Source organism: Amblyomma maculatum, chromosome 3 (assembly GCF_055883805.1).
Source record: "Amblyomma maculatum isolate TAMU_Amacu chromosome 3, ASM5588380v1, whole genome shotgun sequence".
NCBI classification, from domain to species: Eukaryota; Metazoa; Arthropoda; class Arachnida; order Ixodida; family Ixodidae; genus Amblyomma; species Amblyomma maculatum.
This window is the reverse complement of record NC_139346.1, coordinates 190,955,752-190,980,293: the sequence shown is the minus strand read 5'-3', so window position 1 is coordinate 190,980,293 and position 24,542 is coordinate 190,955,752. Positions and strand designations below refer to the sequence as shown.

The following is a 24,542-nucleotide window of genomic DNA, read 5'->3' as shown; positions in this document are numbered from 1 at the left end:
TGTGACAAGGCCCTCGCCTAGCTCACCGACTTTTTCGCTCGCATCACTGGCGGAAATGTTATAGAATTCATTCCTTTCCAGCACGAATTCATAGTCCTGGCACTGACTAGCAGCAAGATTAAACTTTTTCAGATCAGAGGTGGCAATTTCGAGTGTCCTTCCCCCGTGGCTCCAGTGCGGATCACCTTAGGCCTAGCAGCACCTAGCAAGTGTGCAGTCGCCACAGAAAGCAAGAAAGCATGGCAGTGACCTAGGTCTAGTTATCCACTAATATATATATATATATATATGCGCATATATTTTTTCTATTAAGAGAATGCCTAATGAAGACAATGCTGTGCAAACGGTGAAAAAATGACAGCTCTCAAAACATCATCAACGGTGAAGTTCAAGAACATCTTTGTGTTTCTACCAATTTAAGGGTTTTTAAGGGTTTCAGGGACTGCTACAAACACCAAGTGTTCCATGCCAAAATACAAGGCATATACCTGTAGGAATGAAGAAGGTGTCGCCCTCGTTCAGGGTGACACGGTCGCATTTCTCCACTGTTTCGCCAAAAAAGACATCCCCCTGCTTCCCGGAGAGGACCCACTGCTCGTACAGCTGGAAGTTCCGCTTGGTTGGGGGTATCAGCCAGAACACCTGGGGAAACACACCGCAGCGATCACATTTTTGACAGCCCACAGCAAAGGAAAAGTCCCACCAAACAGCTACCGCAGAAAATATGAACTTTTCCTCAGAGTGGGCTGCTCCAAACAGTAATTTCTTTGTTTCAGGTGAATTTCACACTCTTTGTGCTCAGCTGTCAATTAGGCTAACCACTGCACCGTGACCGCAAGACTCGCACCATTCATGCAGGATGCGGTTACGAGCACAACTCGAACAGAATTCTGCAGAAAGCATTGCGCAAAACATTGGTGCAGCACTCTCCCCTGTATCGGGTCCCCCATCAACAGCTACCTGTCACCAACCTGTAACCTCTAAATTGCGCCAAGAAATGCTGCATGCCAGGATGCAAAGACTGCCCTGAAGAATAATACCACCCGAGGAGCTTTCTTTCCATAAAAAATCCTGTGCATGTATTTGGAATTTTTTTTTTTCTGATGTCTTGAAGGCTGAATTCATGGAAGTTTACTGTACTTTAGCAGCAACATGACAGCTACACCCAGTTTTATGCAGGTCCATTCTATACAAAAGGGAAAAAAAATTATATAAAATCCTGTATAAAATGTAACTGCATTTTTCAGTAACATAAACGGTTCTGTGAAATTCTAGTTTAATTTTATTTGCAAATACCACGTGAATTTTGAAATGAACAAGATGAACTTACTATATTTAATTTTCCATTCATTTTTTCCACGAACCAGATATTCAATATTTGATTCGACATTCGAAGGCATTAATTCCCCGTGTTCATGCTCGATTCCCATTCGAAAGCTTCAATGTTCAATATTCCTACATGGAATACAACAATATTCTCTCTGTCTACTGCATCACACTTGGGTCTTTGGTTTAAGTATGACTGGGCAGCTCACAGCAGGCAACCTCAACATACGTGCTAAAAAACTGTTCAGCCAGGCAGCCACACCATACACAATTTTCAAAACACGAAATCCCCTTGTCTAGTTTGTGGGCAACACAAAAATGCTTAGTAGCCATGCCTCTCAGAAAAAAAAAAAAAAAAAAAAAAAAAAAAAAAAAAAACATACAAAATGTTTAATATTTTGATTAAATAAATTAAAAATTTTCGAAGCTTTTTTTGAACGAAAAAAAAAAAAAGAAATGAGAGAGAAAGAAACAGCAACATGTGCATGGCATTTTTCAGCTTAATACAATGCCTGCCCAGGCGCGGAAGGAATGAACAATTTCATGCTTAATTTAACCGCATGTTACCAAACTCTGACAAAACTCCCACCACATTAACAAAGAACCTCTACTACTTCTGTTAGCCATGACGGCCCTCAGAAAAGTGCCACTTAAACCTTTCCCTGTCACGAACATACCGGTACATTTTTGCACTTCCTCCCCCATAGTGGCACCGACATACTGGTCCGTTCTCTATCGTGCGTTCAAAACTTCGTGCCTGAGTGCGAAGCTAGTGTGCTCGGACAGGCTGCGCCATCTGTAATATCTTCCTACAAGTTCGTATTTTCGTCCCGCGTTGTGTTGATACGTATATACTGAAAAGTATGGAGTGACCGCGCCCACCCCCTTCTTTGCAAGAGACGCGGTCGATCCGCGTGCACCTCTCTACCTCGCCAAGTGATCATGCGGCGTGCGCGTTAAGCAGCGCGTGCGTGGGGTTACGGGCTCAAGGATTGTTTTGCTACCTGCCGCAGGTTTGCAGGTTTTTATTTTTATTATGTTGGCATGTCTGCTACGAAGCGTCATGTTCAGGGGCTTGAGCTGCTGCCTCTCCAACAGGTCGACACATGGCTCAAAACTGCTTTCGCTCTCTCTTGCCACGCCCTTGCTTGCGGCTAGCAGCAGCAAAGGAGGTTGTTTTAGCCTCTTTTCATTTCCCTCTGAATCTTTATTTCCCAATGTGCCATTTCTATCCGTTGTTCGGGACACCGAAAGTGTGCTCTCCGTGCGCACGGTTACTTTTGGATGGCTGACCGCGCGGGACCTTACTGCGGACTGGAGCGATAGCTCTTTTGATTATAAATACAAGCCGAGCTTAGATTCGGATTCTCAAGAAGTATCGAGCAGTTTTTTTCTTATATATTATCCTCCTTTATCTAATTTATAATCAGGGTAATAATGATGATGATGATGTTAACTAACAACACCTGCAGAACACTGAAAGGTGCAGATTCAGTTGACTATGTTATTTGTATAGCAATCATAATAAAATATAAATCACTATGCTTGTTCCCTGAAACCAAGCCGACATTGGGGGTGTGTCATGGCCAGAAATGCCCGACAGCGAAAGGGTTAATCTAATGCAACCCCAATTTCACAGAGCAGCCTTGCATACTCAGCACATTAAATGCACAGCAGACTGCACTGAGGTTAAAGAAGCAACACTGCTTGCATTCTTCAAGGCAACCTTTACAAGTTGTAAGCCATGGCTCACTTCAAGGAAGAGAAGGCAGGCAGAGCAATAAAAAACTGCGCAGCTGCCGAGCCCAATCACAATGCAAGCAAAGTGTGCAAATGCCTTATAGCAAAGTTCAGATCCAAGAAATGCAGCCGAGAGAAAATAAAAGCACAAGACTATCTGGAAAGAATAGGCTCACAAGCGTGACTGAACACGCTACTAAAGCAACGAGATACAAAGGAAGATCTCTAGTCAGTGCGGTGACGAGACAATTTAATTTTAACAATTTGAAATTGAAAAAGAAATTAAAAAGAGAAAAAATGTAATAAGAAATGGAACTTATAGGGTCAAATCACCAGTTTTATACGGCCGGAAGCTCAAATCCACAAGATTTCATTTGACAAACATATCACATGGCTCAGCATAAAAACCAAAACCCCACAGCAGCACATTATTCAGGAATTCCTTAAACTGCAGGAGGAATACAGTAGCTTCACAGACTTTTATACCAATAGGTCGAAAACAGCTGTGTACACTGGAAGTGCAGTTGTGCGAGGAGATTTTGAAGAAATAATAAGACTTCCGCATTGTGCATCTATTTTCACTGCTGAATCATACGCCATTTCTGTTGCCGTAGAAAAAATAACAAGAGAGCATCACAAACAGCATTATTTACACTGACTCCCTAAGCGTTCTTACAGCTCCGGAAATGCTGTCGCCCCCTTACTCGGAGACATCCTATATAATGTAACAACAGCCATTGCTCAAGGATATAACATAAAATTCTGCTGGGTTCCGAGTCATGGGCATTAAAGGCAATGATAAAGCAGACGCATGTGCTGCTAAAGTCGGTGACAGGCAAATGAAGAACATAAACATACCTCACAAAGACTGTATGAATCTTGTACATCGCAAACTACAAGACAAATTGTGCATTGCAAACTAAAAGACAAATGGCAGTCTTCTTGGAATGATGAAGTGGATAATAAACTCGCTACATTTAATAAAGCCCATTTTGGGAGAATGGAAGTCATGCCGGCATCAAGAATGTTTCATAGAAGTAACTTTATGCCGTCTCCGTATTGGACACATACACATGACACATAATTTTCTGTTAACAAAAGAAGACAAACCCCAGCGCGAAAATGTGGAGGGGAACTAGCTGTTAACCATGTTTTATTGTCGCGCACAGGCCTTGTTTTAAAACACTAAGGAAAAAATATTTCACCATATATTACAAATAACACATCCCTTTTCACCCAAAACTAATTTTAGGAGAGAATGGACTTGATTTGTCCTGTGTTTCGAGTTTTCTACAACGAGAAAATCTCTTACACAAACTGTAGAATAAATGAAGCGTAATACAAGAAACAAATTCCAACCTTGTGCTTGGCGCATCATAGCCTTAGCTGCTTATGCACCATTAAAACCAATACAATACAATACAAATTATTAATAATGAGAGACAAGCTTATATATAATCGATGGACAGCAGCTTCCTATGCTTAAGGGTTGCACTGTCACTAAAGATAAACGCATATATAATGACCAAGTGCCACTATATTAGTTCATATAAGGGGCCCCAATTACATTTTAATAACTCCTACGTAACCACTACTGCTAGAGGTATCAGACCAGCAGACTGCCATTAACAAACACTATTAACAGTGAAACAAACATCAATATTCTTCAGAAGGAGCGTAAAGGATTCAATTGATGGTTATAGTCCACATTACGTTATCGTTTCAGGAATGCCGGAAGCATCCCAAATGTAATACATATAAAGAAGGAAGTCCTTGTTTCTAGGTGCAGTTCGGTAACACCTAGACTATAAGATAAACAATAAGGCAGGATTATTCCTTGCAGCACTTCAGTCCTGCATTCAACTGTAACTTGCATAAAGTTTTCAGGCTCAAAAGAATAAATAAATCAATAAATAAAAAAGAAGAGGGAGGTAATGTTGAAACTGGAAAATGAGCTACATAATTTGGACAGCAAATGCATACTACCCATGACGAAGATTTGGTGGCAGCTTGCACTCCTTTAACACTGCCTACATACCTAACCAAATATTTCAGCTAGAACAGTAGCGACTGCAGTTTTTACCGCTACTACTACTACTATACAAACTGCAAGCAGAGTTGGCTAGGCATGTTATTTAAATTCGGTGTTTGCACAGAACCACTTTCTTCCCGAACACCTTCAGCAGCCATATCTGCCACAAGAATTTAAGGCAAGCAATAAACCTATACACACAGCAGCTGCTCCAAATCTATTATTGAAAGTAGCTCGCCTTTCGAGAGCAATAAACTTTCACAGCAAGCACATTTATGAACACAAATACGCATTATTCTTTTCCTTCGCGACAAAATAAAAGCAACCTGGCACCAAAAAGGAACAAAACATTCAGCCCGAGTTCTAAAAAGCATCAGCGCAGTCCACTGCCAGGTGGCATTCTTCCTCCGCTGTCACGAAGAACGTCACAATGATGCATTGGACGCCACGGACCCACAATAGCAAAGATTTCGCGCTGCAGCTGCATACACCTGACATTTTAGGGAAGTAATGGCCGAGCTGGATGATTCTCGCTGGAGGTTTAGAAGATGCGTATGCACAGACAGAGTGCAACAGTGAGCTCAACTATTATTCGCCATTCGCAATGTGGTGAAAATATAAATAACAAACGGTGAAAGACCCTACAGTCAAAAATGCAATTCATTACTCGATGTCTCGCAACTTCGCATAGAGTTTTTTAACCAATGTAGGAAGAAGAAAAAAAAGCTAATAATATAAGCATCCCAATATAAAACCAAGCATCTGCCTGACCACAGGCATTGTGCAAAAACCCTTGCTGCGTTTTTACAAGTAGCTATACTTCGACACTTTCAATTTTGCTTTTCATTTAAGGAAGGAATCTCAAAATGGGAACTATACCATACGTAGAAGAAGAGTAGTTCTTGTAATCTCAGGCAAATTAAAGTGCCTCTCGCTTGCGTGAATGAAGAAACATGTATGCAACCAAGCTTCCATTTTGTGACCAAGTCGTCTTTCGCTCGCCACTATAATTAATTTCACCGAATGCTCTGGAACAGACAGCTTTGGGCTTCATCAGAACATGCAAAATGCAATAAATTCTGCACACAGAATAAGACTTTTTAGGCTGCAAACATATTACCACCTGCACACATTGGTGCAGCATTTCGAGCACTATCATTCATACGCTGCAATCTTTCAAGTTTTTTAAAGCTCTGTATATCAATAGGTCACAATTTTCTTGCAACATAGAGGTTACCCTTTTAAATACTAAAAAGCCTCCCCCAATGAAATACAGGCATCACCGCTGACAGTTGTTTACTAACGCAATCTGCGACGATGTGGCACACTTTTTTTTTTCGTGTGCATACAGATCTCTCTGACTAGGATACTCCGCTATAATCACGGGATTCCTGTTCGTTACCAATGTCATAAGTTTACGCTGAATGAACAGTAGGACAGGGGGAGGGAAGAAACAATTTATGATTACATTTTTACAGCCATGAGCAAACATCTCTCACTGCTGGACAAGCTTCAGACCGAGCAAATGGCAAAACCAACAAGGACATGCAATGAACATGTACTACAGTGCACCACAGCCACAAAGCATGCACTACATAGCCCACAGCAATGCCAGCAACAGTGCACCCACCTTTTGACCACGCAGCAGGTGATACCACACTGACGTGCCACCGAAGTCGATGTGGAAGTCTGTGTAGCAACCCTTGACGCTCATCAGGCAATACCTACAGGTGGCAGCAGGGAAAGAAAAATAAAAAGCAGTTGCTGAACTGGTCACAAGTACGGTAATTGTTTCCTTCTAGTTTGCGAAACTAAGGTATACAGTATCATCAGGTCATTATGGCTTTGAACTGAAGCAACAAAAAGAGCTGTGCATTAGTGCTGATGTGCAATATGAACATCCGCTCATGTCAGTTAGAAACTCCTGGCAAATGCAGATGTTATTCATCACACATCAGAAAAGCCACGTCAACTTTGGCATTAACATTCCTTTCCTGATGTCATAGTTCAGACATCACGCTCATAACTATGTTGCTAACCTTCAAAGTTGGCTGCCGGCAGTATTTAACTGGCAGCCCAGTTAAATTAGGTGATGGCCTATCTGTCAAGCCATGTTCACAATGCATGGTTTATTATAAAAACCAAGCATTCCAGGCTGCCTAGTCCATCTCTATCATTTCTTGTTTTCTCATGCAATAATTACATCTTCTCAGTGACAGTGGGCAAACTATTCTTTAAAGCCTAGCGTCTGCTGCGCAAGTCGGCTTCTGCTAATTTTCTCCAATAAAGAGCTTCAAAAATTTTCCAAGCATGCAGTGACAATCCGGTCTTATTTTTTAGCTACATTTTTATCCGGTGTATTAGGATCAATATATAGCTGAAAAATGCCTGAGGTGCATTTTCTGCAAACCCTTCTTTCCTGCAGCAAGAAATAAGTTAAAGCCACATATCTACTTCGAAGCAAAAAAAAAAAAAAAAAAAAAAGGATTTGCATAGATTTCAGCCAGTTGACAGCACAACATCACACAAAAAAGAAACTTTCACCCAAAGAGCCAAACTATAATACCACTAGCTAATAAATAATACTGCTCAACTAAAGAAAGGATTTGACTGCAAAAATCTCACAAATGGCAGCTTTCCAATATATTCTATCAAGATAATGCAGCAAAAGATGAAAGGTAGCAGCGAACTGAAAAGGTGCAATACACATAGGACACGTAGGCTCATCTACAATAAAACGACGTGTAACTGATTGCACAGCACGAAGAGTAAGGTAGGCTCACTACAGAACTGTCTGTGTTGCCAGGAAGCTAGAGACTGCTTCAGCAAAACAAAACTAGCTGGGGAAAACTGCTGTTCAGGGCAGTTATAACACCACAACTGTTTCTACTTTGCAACGCCACTTCAAGGCACTCGAGGTTAAAAAGAAAATTTTAAATTGCACCTTCCAAATGAAAGGCAGTGGACATGTTTTAGTAAGCAGATGTGAGTCAGCAACATGGAACGAGCCTTCAAAATAAATCCTACAGCAAGGTGGCGGTGAAAAAGAAGGGAATGCAAAGGGCAAGAGATCCAGTGCTCGCACATGACACGAAAGCAAATGTCAGGAATGAACAGCTGTGCTTGTTTCGCCCACGCAGCTGCCTCTGAAATAACTGCGAGCAGAGAGCAAAACCAGTGCACTGAATGGTACTGCGGTGTTTCGAACAGATGCAGTGCACGCTCTGATAAGAGAAAATAAGGATACAGGAACATGCAAAACAAAGTAAGCAAGAAATAGATTCAAAGGCCAGGGGGTTCAGAACTGAAAAGCACTAAAGCAAACATAGCTGGGCGCAGCCGAAAGGCACGGCATTTGGTAACAAGCGCATGAGAGATGGTACAGGGGTACGCACTATAAGTGCATTTCCTGAAACACGTATGAACGGTTCAATGGGCCACATAGTGCGCTGGCTCATCACAGAACAGAGACTCAATCAAATTCAAAAACTTGACAGCACCACAAGTGTTCGGTAAGAGAATTTCCGCAACAATCACCATCCGAATGCATAATGTTTGAATGCCCTATCAATTCAGTCGAGAAGCAGCGCGCGCCTTCAAGGAAAGGGCACGTCAAATTTAACTGCGAGTTCTGGCCTCAGAATAATAATTCGCAGCCCATTTGAAAACATAGGCAGAAATGTGCACCGCACCAAATAGCAATAAATATCTTACAACTAAATTTTTTCCTCTCATGCATTCAGTTTAAACTTTCGGGCAACGCTTGACATCAGACTAGCCAAGGTCATGCGATGCATACAAAATTTGCGACAAGTTTGCTGCTTTGTTGATGTGATTTCGCAACATTTGTGCAAGCTTGCCTAAGAGCTCAAATCATGAATAATGAATGAGCAGCAATTACAGTGCAGTCTTTCCATGACTCGCATGAACGCTCTGTAATTTCACAGCAGTCATTCGGGAGTTGAAACTGAAACGGCACGAGAAAAAATATGATTGTAAATTATTTAGCTGCCCAGGGGTGAATTGCAGGTTGTGGCCCACGCGTCACTATTCAGTGCACTATACAAGATAAAGAGAGAAAGAAAATGCATCCAAAATAATTTTGGCGCCTCTGCTACTTTAAGATCAAAACGGCAAAGCAAAGGGGTCTTACTTTTGCACCTTGGGATATCGCATGTCCTCGATGGCATTTGTTCCCTCCGTCTGGCTTTCCTTCAGGTGCCTTGGCCACACAACGTCAACCCAGTCAACCTGTCGAACCTGAAAAGTTAATTCCCAAGCACGCATGAATTGTAGTTACCTTGATGCATGTGCCCTTTTTCACTGAACCAGTCGCCAACAGCCCTACCTTATGGGAGTATTAAAGGAAAAATTCATCTACCAGGAAGCTGACTGGACTGATAGATCAAACCATGAGAACAATGTCAGAAAATTTTCTGGTTGAGAAGGTGACAGTATTGCTCAGAAAATGGCAAATTAAGCCCACGAGCAAATCCATTTTTTTTACATGGAAAAAAAAGAAAGGCCCATGTTATCGATGCACTAACGAAGTAGACGGCCTCTTACCAAGATAGAAGACTCCACATAGTCTTGAAAAAAAAAAAGCACCATGTTATTGATGCACTAACGAAGTAGACAGCCTCTCACCAAGCTAGGAGACTCCACATAGTTTTCCAGCTTGGTATGGCTGAACTCGAGGCTGATCACGTTCAGCAGCTTGTCTCGGTTTGGGTTCTCGAAATACCGGCACCAGTCCTTCATGGTCATTTCGATGTCCTTCTGGGTTGTCACATCCATGACATCCAAAATCCTGCGACTCCCTGAAGTAAAACATCACAAAGGCATAAAAATTTATTAAACTGAAAACAAAGCAAGAAAAAAAACTTAACACGCCGGTTTGCAACCCCCCCCCCCCCCCTTAATATTCCATGAAAAAAAGAAAAAGCTATCTAAATCGGCAGCTAGTCCTATGTAGAATAGAGAAAACACAAAAAAACAATTGCATCACAATTTTAATATAAAATCATGAGCATATTTTTTTTATATGTTTTTCTCAATTCTGAGTTACGGCAGTGAAGTCTTTTCGACTAAACGAGCTGCATACGCTTAGCACAAAATAAATGAAGTTTTTATCATTTGTAAGCCTGTCCCAAGTAGCCAAACACAAAGAGAATTACTATACTTAGGAGGTCCCCCGGACAGTTTATACTTCGGGACCTCCTTCTGTAATACTAATAATCCATGTACATGTACCTCACAGTGTAAATAAAGATGAAGATGAATAATAATAAAAATGTGAAATTCCTTTCAGCTATGTACTGAGATGCAGCAAGCAAAGAAACATGGCACTTTGTTTTCACTGGAACAAGGGCATGCTTAGAAATGAGTTTTTCGAACTCTCGGCAGCCCCTTTATCAAGACATAAGGCTATATATCTCATGCTTAAGTCAATGAAAGGATCTGAGATGATAAAAAAGGAGTGCCTCTGGCCTAACATACACTACTTTATCTTAAGGCTATTATGATATTGCCAAACTGGAGATAATGATGACAACATAACAAGGAACGAGTATGTTTTAGGGCTAATTCACGTACAATAGAGAAAGTAATGTGTAGGCATAATGCCATAGCGAAAACAGGTGGTACTGGATGCTTCATGTCGATACAGGCAGGATGTGATCAAAACTTCCTGGTCATAAATATTCCACAGAGCACTCGATAAAAATAGTCCATAATAAACATTCCACAAGTACTGTAGGAGTCATTAAAGGCTTGTAACATGTTGAAAGAACACTGACATACATCCACAGACAGCTGCTATGAAGAGTGACAGAACAATAGAAGTTACTAAAATAATAACAGAATCAAGAAAGTGCTTACCAACACACTGTCTAACATCATTGCACGTGAAATTGTGGCTAGGCAACCTGGAAAAAAAAAAAAGAAAAAAAGTTTACATGATTAAGCTCAGCACAACAATCAACAATTGTACACAAGGTTCAGAAAAGCCAGCCTCAAAGCCTTTCTATAAATGATACGGCAAATGTTCTTAATTTCTTAAGAACTGTGAAAGAAAACATTGAGCATATTCCTTACACTCTTGGTCAGCACTGCAACATATAGATGAGAGGATGTTGTAAGAAGCAAAAAATAACCATCACCTCAGTCACACCACTCTGCACAACATTACTCATCACACAAAGCAAATTTCTAATGTATTCCTTTTTCCTGGCACTGGGACATAGTACAGAGAAAAGAACAATTTGACAAACGTTCAAGGATGTTTTTGAACAATGTAAAACAGATTTGGCCAATGTTCCTCCCTTGATGTCTGCAACATAGGTTTGAGTGTACAAGGACTGCATACTTTCAGAAATGAAACAGCACGAAGGAAGTAATGCTAATGCACGGGGGGGCTTCGTTCTTCAGCCAAAAGCTACGAACTAGTCCTTTCAGCAGAGTAGAAGATGGATTTTAAGGAGGCATGCCTGCCCGGCTCAAAGTTAACTTGTGAACCACAGGCTGCATGCGTGCATTTACATCATGCTACTACAAATACAAAGCAATCACTTGCCTCATTCCCATGTTTGCCTTGCTCTTGAACAGTATAGGGAACTCGAAACCATGCTCTTGAAGGTACTTGAGAGTGAAGTCTGCCCAAAAAACATCACATCCTAGTCAGCAACACGGATGAACACACATTTCCTGATTTTACCGAAACTTCATGACCTTAGTTACTGATAAGCCTACAGCGCATCTGGTATATTAGTGTAGGTCGCAACACTTAAAATTCATCTCAGACAAAATGACAAGATTCAGACACTGCACAAGAGTTTCAATCACAGAAAAATATCAATAAAAATATTTCAAACATGTATCCCATGCTACCACAGCAGTTCACACAACGAGCTGTCGATTCCAAGCCTGTCATAGATAAACAGCATACATCATAAAAGAAAAAGAATGTCAAACTCTATATGGTCCCAGTATCCCTTTACTGCTGACAGCACTGGCAGCTTGTTTCTGACTGCACTCTCTTGATCACAATTATACAAGACACAATGCATATTATAGCCAATGGGAAACATCTGGCATAAAAGAAAGCATGGCACGCACATCCTACTTTATCGACAGAGTCCCCAGAAGATTGTGAAAAAGCATGCTGTCCCACTTCTACAATAAAGATTGTGACACTGACGACGACCTACATAACAAGTATAACAATATACAAACCAACAAAGTCGACGAAATTAGCAAATAAAACGATATCGGCGCCCATACGCGATGCACTGCCTCACCTTCGCCCTTCATCTCCTTCACGAAGCAGGAGGTGAACGCCGGGCTGGTCAACTTGTCCTCGATGGTGAACATCCTGCGCCCTTCGATCTCGTCGTCTTGCAAGCAGTCTTCGGTATAATGCCGGCGCTCCTTCACCCGCTATGACGTTAAGTGGGAAAGCGATGGGAACAAAAGAGACGATGCGAGATGGCAATTAATACGAACAGGAAGAAGCCAACGCGTCACGTAAGAGGCGAGATCAAATGTCGGACCCTGGACGGCATTAACACGAACACAAAACGGGGCGAGCAGCATCAACCCGCGAACCAGCCGACAATGTGAGCGCTCGTCAGAGGCTGCTGCTGCTCGCTTGACGACGTTTAAGACGAGAAGGGTCCCAACACAGCTGGCAGGAAAAACAATCGGGGGAGAGGAAGACGCTGGGCGAATGTGAGGTGAATTGTGCGAGCCAAGCCTAGTGCACGGGTGCCTCGCAGGCCGAACAGCTGGTGAATCTGGGGGGCCCCCCAGAGACGAGCACGTTGCTACAGCGACGAATAGCGAAATGACGCTAGCGAAAATCGGATAGCGTCGGCAGGGTGACACGCAAAGGTAGCAGCGACAAGGCACCTGGCACAACCCAGGAAAGTAAACACAGCGTAGCTACCTGCTCGCGAAAAGCCGTCGCCCCCGAGCGCACACAAACGATCGCGTCACGTATCAGATCTGAAGCGAGAAGCCCGCGACAACTGCCGGGAAAGAAAGCGTGAGGCTGTCGCAGTAAGCGACAAGCTCGAGAAATAGATCGCCGAGTCGTGGCCAGTGAAATACCTTTGACGAGAGCGACGCCGATCCCGAAGGATCTTTTTCGGTATTCACGTCGGAATCCGCCATGATCGTCTGTCACGGGTACGGTGTTTTGATTGGGGGAAGCGAAAGAAGCAAAAGCAAAACACAAAATACTTCAGGTTTCGTCGAGACTCGTGCTGCCACCTGAAAGGAGCGCCACAAACTACTACGCAACCGAATGACGAATTCCGTCAAATCTGGAGAGGGCAAAGCGTGAGCAGTGAAGCGAAACTTTTAAGCGGCTGTGTAAATTTTGCTGTATCAAAAGATAATCAGCTGAGCATAGCGAAAATTAAAAATTCAGTGAATATTTTAGAAATCATTTTCGTTTCACTTTGTTTACTACACTCAGAGTTCTCAGCAGCCCCTCCCCTCCCCCCCTCTTCTACCCCCATTTCCTGCAAACAAGTAAGATTAGGCTGCCGCAACGTGCACTTCACACTATCACATCATCACAGGTAATCATTTTATTACTCGTTAAGCAACCAGCCGATTACTTTCAGCAGGTTTCAGGCGCGGGAAACAATAACAATAAAACGAATAAATGATCAACGAAGTCTTTCTCTCCACAGTACATAAAACTAGCTACGGCAAAACTAAAAGTAGATAAAAGCAGATATGGAAAAAAGAATTAGAAAATTAGCTGAAGGCCTATCGTTAACAGGTGAGCAACAATACCGTTCCGTAAGGGACTGACAACGGCGTTACGGTGCATTTCCAAACAGAAAGACAAGCCGACAATCGCATTAGGTCACCGGTACTAATCGTTCTTAAAGCCCTTTTCTGCCTCCCCGCCACGCTTCTCGAGGATGGCACGAATACTGTTTAACCCCGATATATGAAACAGCCAAAGAAACAGCGCCGCTTTCCTAAGTGATCGTGACGGTGACTTGCGACATACCTCACACCACGAACCTTACTGCCTAATTACCAAGGTTAACCTATGGACCATTTGCGGAAATCTAACTCAGCTTCTCCGCAAGGCTTCGTTGTAACCAAAAGGCCTCGACACTCGCACTGGAAACGAAGAGGAGTCAAATTCCCTTTCTGCGTAAACTCGGGAATGCTGTCAGCTGACCAGGATGGAAAAAAGAGGAGTTGAAAAGGGTACAGTAAACAATTTAATACCACGCCTATAAAATGAGGACGGAACGTTTTCCCCTTCTGTGCAAACACAGCAATTTCGCCAAATGACCAAGATAGGTTCAAAAAGAAGTGCCCAGGTAGTACAATGGTTCACTTTATAATACCCCGCTTATAAAATGAAGGGGGATTTTCACGTTTTCTGTAAATTCTGAAATGTCGGCACAAAGATGGGCTCCAGAGGTGTCAAAGGGTTCCACGGTTCAGTTACCACGCCTTCAAAATGAGAATCGTCCCCCTGTCTCCACTGGTGTGACTGTTTTTGGGCATTTCGTTACGCTTCCTCGCTGCTTTTCTTTAAAAAAAAAAAGAAAAACATTTGAAACCGCAATGGTCGGCTAAAGTCGGGCGAGCAACTGGCAAAGTGTGAAAGTAGATGCTTTGGAATCCCTACATACGCTATCCGAACACAAAGATCGCGGAAGTGGCAGTCATCTGCGATCGAGGCCTTGCAGAGAAGCTGACTTAAGATTTTTCGAAAATGGTCTTAGCTTGCTAGTTTGACATCTGGTTGACGGTGCTGTAGGATGTAGACCCACCATTCTACGACTGGTCATTTCAGTCAGGAAGGAAGGAAGAAAAGGTAAAAAATCTACAGAGGACAATTCGAAAAAGCGCCAACAAAAAACTTAGTGTTATGCAATCATTTGCGCGCGCCGAAAAGAACAACACAAAACTTTTGTTCCGGCTAATTGGGTACTGCCGCATGTGAAAGAGAAAGTATGTCTTAGCACTCGGGTTCACGAAAAATCCCGAATTAAAGAACGGGAACGAAAATGTAATCGAAGCACAGACACAGATGCCTTAATACGAAAGTACAATTCAAGTGCATGGCACTATTTGCTTATAAATAATTTGTTCGCTTGCGGTTCTACGACACAGCGGCCATGAGCAACGTCGTCTCGCCCAGACATCTCCGCAGGAGTCAAGTGACAGTACCTTCCCCGCGCTCAACCACGGCAGGTCTCGAGAGGTAGCCGCGAGCTCCCCTCGAGACTGGCCATGGCTCGACAAAAAGCAAACGCCTAGGGCCAGATTTTTTTTTTTTTTTCATGCAAGACTGCTGACGCTCTTCGACTGGCGGCGAAGATTAAAAAGCGGCATTGAAGCCTCCAAACAGTGGCGAAGGCTCGAGTTTTACGACCTCCACTGTACACGCGAAGTATGAATAGAAGACGGCGAACGGTGGTCACAACATTCCCCCCTCCCACGCACAAAACTACAAAACGGACACCAACACAGAAAAGGAGGGTTAAGTTTACAACTCGGTTCAAAGAAAGAGAGAGAACATGGTAAAACGTCCGCGTGAGCCATTCGTGCCCTGACTGCTGAAGGAAATTGCCGTAGACCTTCGTTTGTTCTCAAAATACTTTGTTTCGTTTTCAAAAGGAACAGCATTTTCCGGCTGAAATGGCGGCAAAAGTACGAATGCACAAGGGAAGCTGGTGTGCCCTAGACAAATTCCCTGCGACTTTTGGAAAACGGAATTCGCGCCCTATTACTGAGCGCTAGCCAGGTTGTTAACAATGCGATTCGCTGAACGCGCGATAAGGAAGACTCGTCGGGCGGGAAAATTGAGAGGCGATCAGCGTTCGCCGCAAACGCAGCTCCCGGGTTTCTTCTGGATGAAAACCATGAACGCTTGTTTACACCAACGCGTCTTTCCGCGTGCATTTCAACGCTGATGAAATTTTTGAGAAGGTCCCGACATGCAAAATTTCATGCACTTCACCTGAAAGCGATAAAACTTGAATTCATCGCATAAATTTAAAGTGTTGTTCCAAAAGGTTTACAGACAAGGAGAAACGACAGAAGCAAACCAGCCGTAAAATGTTCCGTTTGGCCTCAAACTCGCTTTTGCTATAAAATTTTTCGTCCCTGACGATATACAAAATTCTATAAAGCGCATTTATTACTACAATTTCAGCGAGAGAATACATGCAATTAGGAAAGCAGATTAATAATGACACGAAAACAAAAGGTAACAGCATCTTGGGCCGACCTAAAGAACATTTTGCTTGCAACATTGTGCCATGCACTTGGGACCCTGTTTTGCAGTGTGTGGGTAACAAAACAAGTTGTTGCAAATTTCAGTGCTCAGAATATAGCATATCTGTAGGTCGGTTAACAGCCAATTTAATGCGCTCTGAACATTCAATTTTGAACATAATATGACAAGAAAAAGAACGAAGAAAAAGTGTTAAGCTGCAAAGCGCGGACTATATAAACAAAAGTAAATTCTGCGAGACCTAATCATGGTTTGTCTATAAACACAGCGTGCACTACCAGGTGTAGTCAACAAAATTTAAGTCATGCTAAACAAGCCGAACAAATGCGGCCTCCAAAACTCCTTGTGCGCTATGCGTGCCATGCACAAGTTCGGGCAAGATATCTCACAAGCAGACAAAGACACCCATGCACAACTGGACCCGCCGATGCGCTTTGCAAGCGCTTCCGCGCGAGGCGGGACGGTGCACGCAACGTGCAGGTGAGCGCACGACAGGTCGTAACTCTGGCCGAACACAAAAAAAGTCGACAAAATGGCTGCAAAGCTCAACTACCATCACTTTCGATGCATCGACAAGGGGGAGAGATTGGCCTCGGAGAAACGCTTGAACGATACGCACCAGCTTTCGCCGCTCCTCGGTGTCTTCTGTCTCCATGACTTGTCTTGAGGAGCGAAAGCGTGAAAAGTTTTTCAGGAAAAACTATCCGAGATAGCACGCGAGGCCCTTCGCAAAATTTACACAGCCGCAGTGTATTGTTGGTGTGCGTGCGTGACCGCGAGTGTGTGCATCATGACGACACAGCAAACGCTCTCACTCACACGCCTTCTCGTGGTCACGTGACCTGTCCCCGCCTGCGCGGCTGCCTTTGCTGCGTGCCGTATGCACGGACTTCCGCTTATGTTCTGCTCGGTAGTCAGTGGACCGCAAACTGCGTCTATCTGGCTTCGGAACGTCGCCGGGATAGGCCTTTCGATCTTTTCAAGGCCTTTATTGAGGTTGGAAAGAAGCAAACACTTCATTTGACAAAACGCAACGAGCCACACGGAAGTACCACGTGCATTAGGCAAGTGTAAGGATAGGTGCGCGCTAATCGATAATTTCCTCGCGGGGGTCCAGGCGTCCAGGGTTCCGCCAATTAGTACTCAGCGTAAATTGATAATTTCACTGTCTTTCTGGGTATGTCACGGGTTGGGGTGAAGCAAACGACATTCCTTGTGCTCAACCGATTCATTCCATCTTTGCGCGTGGCACCTTTTGCGTGGTTTCTTAGCGTGTCCACGTAGTAAACAAGTCCAGTGCGGGTGCAGTAGTCGTGCGCCTTCTAACTGCGCCTCGGCTACTGGACCTAGCAAGTGGCTGTTGTGCTGTCGCGCGCTTGCGTGTCCGTGCGATTGCTGTCTTCCTCATGAATATCCCTCCTGGTGCAGAGATTTTATGGACTGACTCGATCGGAGACCGTCCCAATATTGTACAGGAACTGGTCATTCAATCTTTGGTCAAGGAAATGAGCAAGCCGGAGAACAACATCAACGCGCTGTCTTGGCGGCGGCTACATCTCAGCAGGGCTAAACTCAAGGCCTCCAGCAGAACATCGGCTCTTCTGTCCGGGTTCGCAATGGTAAGCAACTCGATTCGCGGCACGACCTTTTTCTTTTTAGAATTTCCTGGTATTTGAACGACTGAAATCGTGCTGCACGCGCTTCCTAGGTGCGTGATGAGTTGCTGATTATGTGTAATTCCTGGCAGATCGTTATTTAAGCGTCACTTCCTCTTGTTTCACATGCAAGATGATATCACGTCTCCTTGAAATAACCGTTTAAATTCTTCTGCTTCGTTTATCCTACAGGGCGACCTGTTAACACTCGCACGTAAACGAAAGCTGCATTTGGGGATTCCCCCGGCGTTCGGGCTTGGACGTGCACCGCTCAAGTTATCTGGCACCGCAGTGGTGCCGAAATCATTTACTACATTCATCATTTGCATCGTAGGATGTACCTCGCTAGTGGCACATCAGACTCACAGTATACACGTACCGTTCGTAGGAAATAACGTTTGGTTCCTATTATTTTTGTCTTATCTTTATGCTTGTACAGTTTACACGTACCGTTCGTAGGAAATAACGTTTGGTTCCTATTATTTTTGTCTTATCTTTATGCTTGTTATTTCGTATGCATTCTGATCAGCAACTGCGTTGGTCATTCCATGTACAGATATTTGGAGACTTCTGGCACTTTGTCTTTATATCAGGTTACATTGACCTTCATTTCTTGTCTTTTTTTTTTTCTTTTTTTTTTCTTTCTGGTACTGAAGTATACAAAGTATTTGTGAATTGCGAGTTCCCTTCTTGGGTGTTGACAGCTGCTTCTGAGAGTAAAACAATAAGGGAATAGTTCGCTGGCGCAAAGAAATGGCAAAACTAGCTCTGTTTCTACCTCCACGACACTGCTCATCCAGTAGCTATCTGCTTTATGCAGCTCCAGATTGAGCCTCTTTGAATGCACCCACATTCAGCTCTACATAGCCCTCATGGTCTGAGCCTAGGACAAATTTTTTAATGGCAAGCTGGGGATGGTACCTGTCCCAGAGAAAGTGTCATATTGGCAGTCTCTGTGCATAAAGGGCATAAAGGGAGCTTGTGAATTGATTCCCTATTGGTGCCATTTTTGATCACCTCAGTAGAATTGCACTAGTTGTTAAATTATAGAATTTACTCCCTTTTTTAAATGGTAGCAACCTGCAATGAGCAAACAGTCTTCCACTTTCGAAGGTGTGAAGGAATAAACAACAGACAGGGAAGTAATCTCTGGCTGCCATCTGAAAGTGTTGGTCATGGCAGCCTGTACTTTTATGTCAACAATCAGTGTCATGTTAAGCTCATGTTGTACTGTTCCCCACACAAATGTTAAAAAATCAGGTTCTGGCATTGACCGCTGGCTGGAAATGCACCTACCTGTAAAACACAGGAACAGTATTCATTATATTTGAATGAGGTAGTGACTCGCTGTGATTAGTCACCTCTATTCTTGATTGATATTGAATATTACCCTCGGGTCTTGGTACAGTAAGCAGAGGAGGAGGAGGAAATAAGCGATTTTATTGTCAGTATATATGTGCCTTCCAGGTGGCATCCCTAGTCAGGGGCCCCATAGGTGTCTGCCACCAACTCCGCTCGTACTACCAGTCATTTTTGACCAGCAGCAGTGAGGTCAGTTAGCTGCTGCACCCAAGAGGTTGGCGAAGCGTTAGGAATATAGGAAACAGAGCGTTTGGCTTGCTGTTTCCATACCATGCAGAATAGGGATGTAGGGATGGACGTCAGTGCAGGCATTCAAAGAGACTGAGAGAGGGGTGCAGGCATAAGTAAAAGAGGGTAGCAGGGAAAGTGTCAGTTTGTAACCGCCTAAAGACAGCTGCTTGTCGCCGAGAAAAAGATGGAAAGGGAGAGGGAGAATAGTGCTGCCTTGCAAGTCGCATGTCTGCAAGGTGCATAAAATTGAAGGATATAGAGAGGGTGTTGTCTGTTGTCTCACCTTACTGTTTTCTTCAATGCATGGATTATCCTGTGCACATACAGCATGGCGGCTCTCTTCTCAATTACTTTTTCATTTTTGCAAGTTCTTCAGCTGGCTTGTATAGGGAAGTCCTTTAGAAAGTTTGAAGTCAAGGCTGGAAATGAGGGTTTCCGGGAATCCAGCTTCACATAGATGTTTTATTTGAGCTTCATTGCCTTCTAGAGTGCCCATAGCTGCTGCACTTTTTACTATGTGTGAGAGGCTGATAAAACTTTATTCACAATAAGTATGGAGGAATAGTGTGAAGTCAGCTAGCGTGCCGCAGGCTGTGGAGACCTTTGGCGACGCCGGCCCATTCGACGGCCTTGAACTCAGTGTCAGTGTCATCGCTGGACCTTACCTTATCCCAAGCTTCGTTAGAGGGATCAGGCAAGAGTTCTGAAGGAGGCTTAAGGGCTTTGCATGCCCAGATCATATGATCGAAGTTGTCTTTTTCCCCGCAAAACCAGCAGAAGGATTCGTATCCTTATTTATGAATTTTGATATGTAGTTTGGGTTGGGGAGGGTCCCCGTCCGTAGCTGTCTCCATATGACTTGCTGTTGTCAGGTGAGTGCTTTATGGGGTGGTGGGAGTGTTCTTATTGCTTTGTAATGTGCGGCAAGTTCGTGGTATGATACGACTTTCTCACCGAAGGGTTCCAGTTCTTGATTTTGCACTGCCACTCAGCCGGCTAATTCTCGAGCGTATTTGTGGTAGGCCTTTGTTGTAACTCTGAGCATAGCACCAGCACAGGTGACCGCTGCGTGCGAGCAACCATAAAATCTACCCTTAGTGTGTCTCGGGAGCTGTCCATCTGTATATATGCATGTTTGTAGCATCAAAAGCAAAGCACACACACACGTACAGTAACGGCCCTGGGCTGACTAGGAGCAAGAAAGAGGCTTTCAGCTACTGAATTACTTCCAGGGACCTCGAAGGTGCACCAAAGGGTGGCCAGGAGCGAACTCTAGATTGCTGAAACTGAAAATGTCACTGCCTTGATAAGTGGCACAAACTTCGGTAGCAAAGTGATTGGGACATCTTCATCTGCGTAAACGAGGGGGCTATAAATCTTTCGTCATTGCTGATTTGCCTTGAGAAAGGAGAAAACTTCAAACCTCTGATTGTTTTTGTCCTTGTTCTGTCATGCTGGACTTAAACGCATGAAGCAGTACTAACAAGAATAGAATTATGTTATTTTGTTTGAGAGCAATAGTGTTTGTCTGCTTGTTTCACCACATTAGGCAGGTCTTGTGGAGCATAGCGCACCAAAAGGGCAATGGTTGAACTGTGCTAGTTCAAAGCACCCAGTTCCAAAACCGCTCTGATGCATTGTCTTACATCGCCTGATAAGAATCACTTCATGCATTTTAATACACTGTTTATATATATATGTGCATTTTTATTTTTATTTTTGAGGTATTGCAAATCCCGGAGAGATTGTAGCAGGGATGGGTGAAAACAAAGTACCGCAAATCACAGTTGTACGACTTGTGCCCTATTCTCGGCTGCAAGCTTTTTCTTTGCCTTCTACTTAGCGTGGAACTGCTTACATTGGCCTGGCTGGCTAATATCTTACCACAGGCCTGAAAGACCGCTATAACTATTTAGGAAATGGCACTGGCTGATCGTTACCCTAGCTGCCATTACACTCCACTACTTCAGCATAAAAAGGGTGTTTTTCGAGCTCAAACTGCAGTTATTCAGAGAAGTTGCTGAAGCTTTTTTTTTTTCATGCTCAAGAAGGGCAAAGAATGTGAGCCACTCAGTAATGCTATCTTCTAGGGGGGAAAAGGCAAAGATTAAGGGTATGCTTGCCTAACGAGTTCCTTGCCCTTATAAGGGTGCAACAGCTCACAGCAATACACTGTAATATGAACACAGCAGTATGTAATGTATAGAAACAAAAGATGAGGGCAATTTGTTCATTACCATTCCATTCACTCTACCACTAAGGACCAGCATGACGGTCCTTATTGCTTGTGCGCATCTTATAGTTTTCAGAAAAGTAAATAGCTTTTCATTGGCCCTTTCAGAGAGATTTCACCCGAGGAAGGGCAGGCTCATGTTGCTTTGGTCAACCTTGGAACTGTTGGGGTCTTTTTTGTTTTGGTCCTTCATGTTATCTTTTAATTATGCATGCTGTAGTGTGTCATTGCGTTCCCGTCGAAAAAAGGAATGCAGTCCTAACTTCACCACTGTCCTGCCCTGCAGGTCTCATGTCATATATGCCTTTGCCTCCCTTCTCCAGGTGGCCTTGGTGGAGATTCAGCTAAGCAAAAGCATCCCTTCGCAGCTGCTGATTGCATTCAGCGTATGCACCACCCTTCTTGTGTCTGTGCACATGTTAGCCCTCATGATCTCCACGTGCATCCTTCCCAACCTGGAGGCAGTGGCCAGTGTGCACGGCATTGCAGCTGTGTCTGAATCACCCCATGAGAAAATGCACCTCTACATCGAAACAGCCTGGGCGTTCTCCACAGTCTTCGGCATCCTGCTGTTCATGGCAGAGATTGCCATCCTCTCCTGGGTCGTCTTCTACGATTACAGCCGCGATGCAGCCCTGTCGGCCACCATCATCCTCATACCGGTTGCCATTGTGTTCGTCATCTTTGCGGTGCATTTTTACCGGCAACTCGTCACGCACAAGTTCGAGCAGTCGGTGATGAGTGTCAAGGAGCTCGAGAACATGGTGAGCCAACTGCAGGATGGCAGCGCAGGGGGAACTGATACTGGAGCATCTCTCCTTAACGTGTGAGCATGGTGTGACCTTATGGACGGTGTTACTTTTTCTTTTGTTCAATGCCGGCAAGCACGCGAAGGGCATTGTGCGATGACTGTAATTTATTGAGGCTGTGGAGCCCTCCGTCATAAAATGTGCTGTGGCAATCGCGGGTACCTGCCTACTTGTTTCTTATGGCTAGAACGGTTTTCATGTGGTGTATCACTTCAAGGACTTTTTGAAGCAGTTCAGGAATTTCTGGATGGGAAATGTGCAATGGCCCAGCTAGGTTAATGACTCGGTGGGAGGATTTAGCTCCGACAAATTTCTTCCTCTGTACAACATTTATGTACAGTGTTGCCTGCCACATAACCAGTTCGTTCTTTTCCTCCTTGCCTATCAAGGCACTGAATGCACAGAAAGTTAGAAGGCAGTATTATGTCAAGTAAACTTTAACCTGTTATTTATTGGCTGCGTCGCCACCAACACATGTCCCGGCCTGTAAAGTTGATACACATATTGCTAAATAACCACAGTATATGCCACTGTGCTAATGTATCTCTCATTTTATTTGAAGATTTCTCAGCTCATTGTGTTCAGTGCACAAAGTGATGCACAGAGCCTCAGTATACTGTACTTCTTTGCATTTCTATTTCATTTTCATTTCTTAGTGTGTTTTGTTAAAGCCATTTAAATTTGTGGCCTTTCATGTGGCCAGTGCAAGTTTTATTTTGCTTTATTTTGCCTGGGCTATGTTAGAGTCCTTCAGTGCTTCAGGCTGTGCTTAGCTACCATTGGCAGGAAAAAAGTGTTTGTTCTTCACTACTACATTTCTGCTGTAACTTGTTTAGTTTCAATTTTGCTACACAGTTGGCTGTGTGACACAGGCTAGCTAAGAGGCTGTATGCAGAATGCTTTCCAGTCTAGTGTTTAGTAGCTCTTTTTTGATAATTAGTTGGTGCAGTGCATAGTTATGGTGACTGCATTCACTTTGGGCCAAATACCAGCTCCAACAGCCTGTGTTAGAATTTTTGAGAATTAGTACTGCAGTCGTCTATGATGTACGAGCCTGCGGCATCACTAAGCACCTTTAGCATTAGCTTTGTACCTGCATTTTGCGTACCTAGGTATACGCTTTGTCCTGCCAGGCATTGACACTCATTATCTATAAGTGAGCTGCTTTCTGTCTTAAATTTTACATTTCCCAGCAGTTTTAGATCAACAAATGATAGTAGTCTGTTACCTAACTGTTGCTCAAGTCGCACAGTATTGCAAATGTTTTAGGCAGGTACTTTGTACCTGTGTTTTATGCTTTTACATGAAACCATGGATTATAACATTCAACGACACCAGTCACATATGCACATGCACATAATTACAAGATATTTAGCGAGTTACTTCAGTTGCTTAGCAATACGTGAAGAGGTTTTGGCATAGGCGTCTAGAATGTATAGGACATTGACATAACACTCACATGAAGAAAGCCTAAGTCGATGAAGCTTCAGAGGGGCTAAATAGCAAGGCAGTATGGGATAGATTTCTTATATATTTTATGTGAAAGAAGCTGTAACAGAAACTGTCTCTTTTAGGCTGTTTGATTTGAAATTTGGCAGCAATCATCAGCTTCAGAGACTTCCTCCCATTAAAACAATGAGCTCTGTATTAGGCTTTGTGGGTTATCAAGAGTCATGATTGGTTGAGATAATGAGTGTAATTAGAAGGGTGGCCATTGTTGTTCTATAGGTTTCATTTAAAGTTTCAAAAGTGGACTAAAAAGTGAACGTTTCGTGTGCACATTAGTTTTGAGTCTGCTAGAAGATTGCATGCATCAGTCACGTCAAGCAGCTCTTTTATGTAGAACAAGTCTTTGGCTTTCTTTTTTTTTTCTTTT

General features: G+C 43.4%; 2 protein-coding genes across 12 annotated transcripts in view; one reads left to right on the top strand and one right to left on the bottom strand.

The window, feature by feature from the left end:
- Positions 1-17,203, bottom strand: part of Kdm2 (Lysine demethylase 2) — a 49,475-nt gene extending 32,272 nt beyond the window's left edge. For 2 of the 3 annotated variants that reach the window (XM_084599066.1, XM_084599067.1), the window contains exons 1-8: positions 13,208-13,327; positions 12,397-12,535; positions 11,673-11,751; positions 10,979-11,025; positions 9,746-9,918; positions 9,252-9,358; positions 6,729-6,822; positions 489-642 (exon numbers count right to left, since the gene is read on the bottom strand). In XM_084599066.1, coding sequence (XP_084455192.1) covers positions 489-642; positions 6,729-6,822; positions 9,252-9,358; positions 9,746-9,918; positions 10,979-11,025; positions 11,673-11,751; positions 12,397-12,535; positions 13,208-13,270 — 856 coding nt within the window. In that variant the 5' untranslated portion in view covers positions 13,271-13,327. Of the gene's footprint in view, positions 1-488; positions 643-6,728; positions 6,823-9,251; positions 9,359-9,745; positions 9,919-10,978; positions 11,026-11,672; positions 11,752-12,396; positions 12,536-13,207; positions 13,328-16,995 lie in introns of those variants that run through there. The other variant, XM_084599069.1, reaches the window with a different exon arrangement.
- Positions 13,629-24,542, top strand: Orai (calcium release-activated calcium channel protein orai). Of its 9 annotated transcripts, none has more exons than XM_084599080.1 (3): positions 13,629-13,683; positions 17,852-17,995; positions 22,181-24,542. In XM_084599080.1, exons 2-3 carry the CDS (start codon positions 17,882-17,884, stop codon positions 22,685-22,687), a joined length of 621 nt encoding a protein of 206 aa, XP_084455206.1. In that variant the 5' UTR covers positions 13,629-13,683; positions 17,852-17,881; the 3' UTR covers positions 22,688-24,542. The 9 variants fall into 9 exon arrangements, with proteins under 9 accessions (XP_084455206.1, XP_084455203.1, XP_084455201.1 ...); XM_084599077.1 differs by having other exon boundaries at positions 17,805-17,995; XM_084599075.1 differs by lacking the exon at positions 13,629-13,683 and adding an exon at positions 17,217-17,372 and having other exon boundaries at positions 17,805-17,995.